Source organism: Rattus norvegicus, chromosome 16 (assembly GCF_036323735.1).
Source record: "Rattus norvegicus strain BN/NHsdMcwi chromosome 16, GRCr8, whole genome shotgun sequence".
NCBI lineage: Eukaryota > Metazoa > Chordata > Mammalia > Rodentia > Muridae > Rattus > Rattus norvegicus.
In genome coordinates, this window is record NC_086034.1 from 11183460 (window position 1) to 11192245 (window position 8786).

General features: G+C 39.8%; 1 protein-coding gene across 1 annotated transcript; it reads right to left on the reverse strand.

The window, feature by feature from the left end:
* Window positions 1-6216: 6216 nt before the first annotated feature.
* Window positions 6217-8443, reverse strand: Ralgdsl11 (ral guanine nucleotide dissociation stimulator like 11). The gene is made up of 3 exons (XM_008771163.4): window positions 8201-8443; window positions 7878-8074; window positions 6217-6964 (listed from the first exon to the last, which is right to left on the reverse strand). Exons 1-3 carry the CDS (start codon window positions 8375-8377, stop codon window positions 6577-6579), a joined length of 762 nt encoding a protein of 253 aa, XP_008769385.2. The 5' UTR covers window positions 8378-8443; the 3' UTR covers window positions 6217-6576.
* Window positions 8444-8786: the final 343 nt, after the last annotated feature.

Sequence of the window (8786 nt, forward strand, 5' to 3'; positions counted from 1 at the left end):
TAATTCAACCAGAGAGGCCACCACCTTCTATTCTTTAGTGGGTGCACATTTTCTTAGGTGTTTTTAGTATGTTTAGGCTTGGGCCTTGAAGTGTGTCAGATCAGGAAAAGTTTATGCAAAAGCAAAAGCCCAGTCACCAATATAGTCTGTTTTCAAATTGACCAACCCTAAGGAGGGGAGGGCAGCATCATAAGACCATTAAAGTAACATTCATGGACACAACCCTTTACTATTTTGTTGAATGTTTATTCTATTCTCCCTCTCTGTTTCTGTGTGAATCTGCCTGTTGTTGTGTGTCTCCCTTTGTGTCTCTCTACATCTTACTCTGTCTCTCTGTATTTCTGTCTTTCTTTGTCTCTGTATCCCTCTCTCTCTCTCTCTCTCTCTCTCTCTCTCTCTCTGTCTGTCACTCTCTCCCTCCCTCATTCTGTCCTTCCCAAACTTCTTCCCTCTCTCCCTCCTTGCTTCTCTCCATGTATCCATCCTGCCCTCTCTGACTTCTCTCAGTCTCTTTCTCTCTCCTGTAGCAGTATCTGCATCATTTCTAACAGTTCCTTCTTCCTTCCTTTTCAGAATAGGGCAGGCTTCCCATATATATTTAGCAGCCATGGCTTTTCAATTTTCATTAAGCCCGGACACTTCTTTTTCTATTAAGGCTAGAGCATGGAACCCATTGAGGGGAGAGGCTCCCATGCACAGGCAAGAGAGACAGAGACAGACCCTGCTACCACTGTTAAGACTTTGCATGAAGATGAACCTACACTAGAGTTGCAAGATGCTGAGGGCCTTGGGCAGTCTAATGTAGGCTTCTAGGTCCCTTCCCATGCAATCTCTCACATTGATTTCCAGTAGTGTGAGGGCTCTCTTGTCCTTTAACCCCAGCTCCTACAAAAAAATCTTGCAACTTTTCTCTACCTAATGTTGGCGTGTGTCTCTTTGCATTGGTTTTCATCATTTACTAAGTGAAGCTTTTCTGATGACAATAGAGTGTAGGGCCAATTTCTGAGTATATCAGAATGTTATTAGAAATCTTTTCAGTGGCATTTTTATAATTCATTAATTTCTATCTGGTGTCTATGTACATCTGTGCCTCTGGGTAGTCCAGCATGTGGTTCTTGGTACTCCAAGAATTGGTATTGGTGAGCACACTGTCATGGCATAGGTCTCAAATGTATCAAGGCATTTTTGGACATTTTCACAATTTCTGTGGCACCTTTACTACAGCACATCTTGTAGGCTGTACAAAAATGTAGGGGAAATGTTTTGTGGCTAGGCTAATATCCTAAACTCTCCAATGCAAGACTTTCTGGTTATAGAAGGCTCAAAATCTCAAAATACTCAAAATCTAATCTTGGATTACCCATTTAATCTAATCTTGGATTCCTAGAACTTTCCATTGCACTTGTTTTCCAAATTGTCCCAGAGATAACAACACACAATTCTTCATTATCCCAACACTATTTCCTGTAGTCTACCCAATTCCTTCTTCTTCTTCTTCTTCCCATTTCTCAACTTCCTTTATACCCCTCCCTTAACTGCACACCACAATATTATACATAAGATAGATATGTATTGTGGTCTTCTTCACAGTGAGATGCATCCATCATTATCTTCGTTCCTCTTATTCCTTAGCTCCTCTGGGTTGTGGACTGTAGCACACCTGTTCTTTACTTTAAACATAGTTTCCACATGTAAGTCAGTTTATATTTGTTTTCTTGGTCCTTTCCTTTGCCAGGATGGAACAAGAGGATGATTTTAACAGCTGGAGCGCACTCCACTGTCTAAGTGAAAACTATATATTTATCTGCTCTTTAGTTGAAGATTTTAGGTTGTTTCTAGCTATTACCAATTAAGACTGTATGAAAATAATTTAGCAATTGAACTTGTCTTATGCATATTTCGCAAAAACTAAAGTGTCGTCTTCCAAAATTGTTGTACAAGTTTCTACTTCCATCAATATTGGAAAGTGTTCCCTCCCTCTTAGCGTAAACTTTTACTTCCTTTTTTGTATTAACTCTTCTGATGTAAGGTGGAATCTCAAAATCATTTTATTTACTCTTCCCTAATGAATAAGGATGTTGAACATTTCTCATAGTGCATTTCTTTAAGTGAGTGTTGTGTTGAAAATTCTGTTTACATCTGTCTTGTTGATCCATGTGCCCCCATCGTTTGGGCACGTTCACTGGAGAGGGAACACTTGAGCAGAAGATTCTCCAGTAATTGAAAGTGCTGTGTGAGATGTGAGATTCCAAAGCTCAGATTCCTTGGCTTTCAGGCATCTACTCTTTCCTAGAAATGTGTGTAATTTTCTCTAGAAAAAAAAATACCCCATAACCACTAATCATAGTACAAAATCTTTGAATATATCGGTGTCAGGTCGCTAGATATGCATGTAGTACTGTGACACAAATATAGTGGGAGTAACCAAGAGGTATCTGCCTTGACTTAGGATTCACTCACTGACATGAACAACACACCTGACACTGAGTGGCTGACCAAGAACCTTAGAGTAGATTGCTGAGTAACCTGGGGATAATGTCAATAGGAGTACTCTAGAAAAGAAAGAGTAAAAACATGATTTCTCATAACCTGTTATATTCATAGAGCAGTGCCTTGCTCAATTAGCATCAGAGCAGCGTCCTTCTGAAGCAGAACTCAAGACTTACTGAGACATATAAGGAGACATTATGTAGAATGAGACACCTTGGAACACTCAGTCCTAAATTGGAGAAGTGGCCTCATGCACCCATTCTTTACCCCAAAATATCTCCACTTGATAACATCTTGCAGTTGAAAATTTAGTTTTTTCTAAGGGAGTCTCTAAGGAAACAAACTCTTTTTAGGTGCAGTCCTCATGTTCATCAGCAAATGGTCAACAGAAAATGAACCCAGTTAAATCTATGGAGGAGATTGCACATTCCATAATGTCCGATCAGGACTTTTTGTAAATTGCTTTTTATATTTCATTATTATATATGTACTGATATTTTTTCTCTTTTAACTCTGATTGTCCTTTGTGCATATATATAATATGGATTCTCTTTTGGTTGTGAGGGGTTTTATGCCTCTTCTTTGCCATTGAGAAGGGGTTTCTGACATCCTCACCCTTGCTGCGCTGCTGACTGCAGTTGCTCTCTTTAGGGGAGGGAGGATGATTTTGGTTTGAGGAAATCACAGCGGTAGAGTGACTATATTTGTGCAATATGGCAGCAACCACATACTTAATCCTATATGACCCCATTAATTGGATGCAGAGGGTAAATAAAATTGGAATATTAAGTCATCAACTACTATCATAAATAAACAAATAGCTTATTTAATTAATTAATATCAGAATGGAGACTGGTGGAAAAGTCATGGGATGAGTAGATGGGAGGTGATGAGGTGTAGATACATTCAAAATGCATTGTGCACTTTTAGAAAATGTTTTCTACATTTGAAGAGCAACTTCCTACCCATTCAAAATATTTTCTCATTCCAAAATATCATGGGAAGTCAACTTTCACCTTTCTTCCTCTATAGATCTATTCATTGCCAATATTCTTGCCTGCTTTTAGAATTGTCTTTGACCTCTTGCCTTAGCACAGTAACTTTGACCCTTGCGTATGCTATAGTAAGGCACACAGTACAATGAATCCCTTCCTCTTCTGCAGGTCACTTGTGCAGTTAGACTTTCTGATTTTAATTCTTTGGGTGATTTACACATCATGGGAGGAACAAAGTCAATTCAGTTGCCTGTGTAACTTTGAAGACCTGGCCAAGTATCTTTGAAAGAAGTTAAGGCCTTCTACATGTGCCCTAGTAATGAGCTGTGGTTCTATGATTCCCCATTCTCATGAATCCTTGGAATATCTTGGTGTAAAATGTAAACATTTCTATGTGACTTGTATTGTTTCCAATGGAGGAAAGTGGTAAGTTTCGATAAAGTTTACTGAAAGCCAAAGTTGAACTTTATTCCATGTGATTTAGTAGTGCTGTGTATTACTTCTTGAGAAAAAAGTCTATTTAAGACATATAACATTATAACATAAGTATGTCACTTAATTGTTTTAAATACTTAGGATTTCCTTTCAAATTATATTTGTTCCTTAAGCAACTGTGAATAACCTTAAAATAATATATCAAAGAGTATATTCATAATTTGCAGATATTTTCTCTCATTATTAGATAACATTTCAGAGAATGTTAACAAATACTAACAATTTATTAAAACCAATACTTAAAATAAACACAACTTTGAACTATCAGAAGGAGTAAGGGGCAATGTTAGGGAAATGTTAGCATTATTGTCTAAGCTGAAGGGTAGGAAGGAGAAGTGAGAAATATCTTCTGCATGAGACAGGACTAGTCCACATATGCACTCACCACAACTCTGGTTACCTGGACAACACCTGAACAAGATTAACTTATTGAAAACTGGCGCATAGTGGTAAGCCTGGAAAGTAAGGTAACTGAGCTGTTGTCTACACGAAACCACTATCCTACGTGGTAGCATCATTTGTAATGGGAGGTACTCTGTGTGCTTCCAAAGAAGAAACATAAACATTAACCAAGCTACAAAAACTATGATTTATAATAGTGTCCAGTCTGAAAGATATGTGTGTACTATTGTGACATGAATATTGTGCGGTAACTAACAGAATCTGATTTGACTTAAGATACAAATCCCTGAGATGGAACCCATACTGCTTGGCTGACCAAGAACCAGAGACTAAAGAAATGGATAAGACAGCCAGGGTAAAGCTAATACTACTTAGTTCTGCTAAAGAAACAGTAATAAAATGATTCCTATTGACCTGAGAGACTCAGATCATTGCCTTGCTCAACCATCATCAGAGAAGCTTCCTCCTGAAGCAGATCACAGATCCCAAGACATCCTGAGACTCATAGCCAGACCTTATGCAGAGGGAGAACCTTGGAATACTCAGTCCTAAATTGGCAAAGCAGTCTTATGCACCCATTCATAACCTAGGATTGATAACCTACAAGTGATAACCTCTTGCAAATGAAAGTTTAGTTTTCTCCATGACAGTTTCTAGGTAAACAAACTACTCTTAAGTGCAGTCCTCATGTTCAGAACAGAAGGCCAATAGAAAATGAACACATTTACATCTGTAGAGGCTTCTGGTCTCATATTGTCCATCAGGACTTTTTTGTATACTTTTAAAATTTCATCATTTTTATATAGTTTTCTCTTTTTACTCTATAAGTCCATGGTGTATACATTTTGGATTCTAGGTTAACTAATGTTTTTATGGGAATCCTGTGTATCTTTGATTTTTATGCCTATTCTTAGCTACAGAGAAGGAGTTTCTTATGTCCTCTCCCTAGCTGAAATGCTGACTGCGGTTGCTGACTTCTGGGGAGGGAGAGAATCATTTTGGTTTGAGAATGTGACCAGTGGTAGACTGGCTATCTTGTGCACTCAGTCATTAGCCATATACCTATTCCTACAGGATCCACACTTATTGGATGCAAGGTGTAAAGAAAATTGTGATAATTATAATCCATTAGTAAAATGAACAAACAAAAAAAAATAAATACCAGGAGGGAGAGTGTTTGGGACATCATGGATGAATAGATGGGAGGTGATGAGGGGTGGATATAATCAAAACACATTGTACACTTGTAGAAAATGTTTTCTTCAATTGAAAATCACATTTCTATCCATTAAAAACTCTCTTCCCAAGTCCCTGGAGTCAAAAATTTGAGCTTTCTGTCTGCGCAGATCTATTCATTAAGGGAATTCTTGAATAATTCTAGACTCTTGTTTAGCTTCTTGGCTACCACAGTAACATTGCAACTTGCAAGTTATAGTTTGAATTAGTCTTCAATTAATCTGTTCTTATATTATTGAAGAAATGAGAAAGTATTTCTGAAGTAGGTAAGGCATTCTACATGTGCCGCAGAAATATGCCACAGTTCTATGACATCACACACTTGCTAAACTTGAAATTTATGTGTATAAAATATAAACAATTCAATGTGAACTGAATCGTTACCACGGGGCTGAAGTGGTCCCACTCCTCAGGTTTAGTTTGAAGTTTACTGAAAGGTAATGGTGAGTGTTATTACATGTGCTTTATTAGTCATGTGGATACATCCTTTAAAAATGACTAAGATTTTACCAGTCATAATTTAAGCATGACATTTAATAATTTTAAATGCTTATGTTTAACTTTTTTAAATTATTTTTGTACCATAGACAACTTTGAGAAAAGTGAAAACAAACAATAACAATTTATTATACCAATCTTTAAACACAAAATGGAAAAGATCATGAAGAATAAAAAGATGATATCTCAGGGGAGGGAGAAGGCTGGCTGAGGGGCTGGAACTGCTGCTGGACTGAAGAAAGGGGCTGAGCACCTGGGGCAGGGGCAGTAGCACAGATACAGGGCAGGCACACAAGGTGTGACAGGGCCATTCTCTGAATAGGTAGGCCCACTGTAGCAAGTAGGAAGTTATTGAAAGATACATTGTATCTACAGACAAACTGAGACACAAGTTCAACAGCTGGTATCATGTGTGCTGTCTGTGCTGCTGCTGCCACATCTGGTTGCAACTACTCATGCTTCACAGAAAGTTCTGGAGGTTTTGTGCCCTCCAGCTCTGATGCACAAGTTGGTTCTGGCTCCAGAGTGGCTCTTTTCCTGCTGTTGTACACCCATGCAATCTGTGGATCTGAGGATGTGTGTCTCCCCAGATCTGAGCCTTGCTCATCCTTGGATGGGAATCCTTGGCCTGATTGTCCTGCATGAGAGTCATGAACCTATTGACATGGACACTAAGATCTAAGTGTGCCATACACACATCAAAATAGGCCTTTATATATTTCAGTATGAACAGTTCCGAGGGTTCACAATAGTCCTCGGTGTTCTTGTCCATCCATGTTTCCAGGAAGCTACAGAGGGCGTTATTTATTTGTTCATCCTCTTCACAATGAGGGCTGAAGTTAGCATACCTAGAGAAGACCAGAAAGAATGTCACCTGTAAAGTCCCAGGCCCCTCACCTCAAACTGGGAGTTCTGGCTGCTCTCAGAATTATGAGTTCACGTGTACACAGTCCGTGCTTTCACTGTAACTGTGCAAAGGTTGAACACGTGCATCTCTACCTAAACAACACTGTGGTCACATGGTCCCCTGTATTATGCTGCATAGATCTCCACTTTTGATACATCTCTATTGGGTATTCCAATATTTACTGAACCTCCATTACAAATGAAAAAAGTGCATTCACCAAGGCCTCAGAAATATCGATTGAAGGATAAAGTGCTATTCCAAGGTAGAGGTGACAGCAACATCCACTTTGGAGCATTGGCATTGAACAGCCCTATCACTTGGACCTAGCATGGGAGAAAAAATTTCTTAACGCATGTTACTGGGTCCTGACAATGATGTACAGAATAAATACTTAGACACACACACACACACACACACACACACACACACACACACACACACACACACAAATACACACTCACACACACATACACACAAAGAGAGAGAGAACAACAAAGAGAGAGAGATAGACAGAGAGAGACTGAGACAGAACAGAGAGAGACAGAGACAGAGAGATACAGAGAGACAGATAGAGAAAGAGAAAGAGACAGAGATAGAGAAACTGAAGACAGAGAGACAGAGAGAGAGACAAGGAGAGAGGCAAAGAGAGGGATAGAGAGACAGAGAGAGAGAAAGAGAGTGACAGAGAAAGAGACATGGAGAGCAACAGGAGAGTGACACAGAGAGAGAGAGACAGAGACAGAGAGAGACAGAGAGAGACAGAGACACAGAGAGAAAGAGACAGAGACAGAAACAAAAAGACCCAGGATCAACAGAAGAATGTGAAAACTATGGGCTTTGAAATTGGCACTCACCTCAGGAACAGCTGGTCCAGTACCAGTAGGGGGGTGTCAAATCTTTGGTATATGATCGAAAAGGCAGGGACATAGAAGGTGTCCCCTTTCTGCAGAGAAGGCCCCAGCTTGTTCCCTAGCTTAACCACAGCCTCTGTACTAATGCTGGAGTCTCTATAGGGCTCGCTCAGGTCCTGTGCTGCAGAATCATTCTCACTCTGAGGAAAGATAAAGGCAAAAGTTTCAAAAGGTCACTGGTCTACAACATTCTGATTGGATCTACTTATTACAAATTTTCCTGAATTATTACTCTGCTAAAAATGGAGAAAAACCCCAGTAGTTACCTTGTCTGTGTGTTCCTGGCTTTGACTGGTCTTGGTCGATGATCTTCCCTTTCGGGAAAATGGCCACAGGCGTCGAAGACAAGAGCGAACCCTGTGCCTCCAGACACAACCGTGGCCTTCCCTATTGTCTTTCTTGAGGCCTGAGCCTCGAGCAGTCCGAAGACAGCAAGAGAACATCCTTCCTTCTCAACTGTCTCTGGCAAGTGAGCCTGCAGGCCTTCCTCTAACCAGTGTGTTGCCTGGTTACCAAGGTTCTGTATTGTTAGGTCATTTTGAAGAGGGTGGTTCCATTCCTGTCCCTTCTTCAACAGAACTTTCCTTAAAGGCTCCCATGCCCCCTCCCATTTCGTAGGTACACAAATTAACATAGGTAGATATCAGTTTTGCAAGCTGAGTCTCTCCTTTTGAGCTGCATCTGTAACCATACTCATAAATTCAGCCCTAATTATCCCAATTTACCATAAACAAACCCTAGGCTGGTCTCCTTGCATTTACATGACCTTGTATGTGTTCTGTGTGGAATGAGATCACATGCATGCCTGTGACAGCAGCAGCCCCACAATGTCAGTGTGCCTGCCTAGGAATT

Excerpts from the sequence above, each read along its gene's own strand:
- Ralgdsl11 (XM_008771163.4), bottom strand. The coding sequence starts at position 8,377 with ATGTTCTCTTGCTGTCTTCGGACTGCTCGAGGCTCAGGCCTCAAGAAA. Across the intron at positions 8,075-8,200 it reads GCCAGGAACACACAGACAAG|AGTGAGAATGATTCTGCAGC; the intron begins GTAACTACTGGG and ends ATCTTTCCTCAG. Across the intron at positions 6,965-7,877 it reads CTGGACCAGCTGTTCCTGAG|GTATGCTAACTTCAGCCCTC; the intron begins GTGAGTGCCAAT and ends GGTCTTCTCTAG.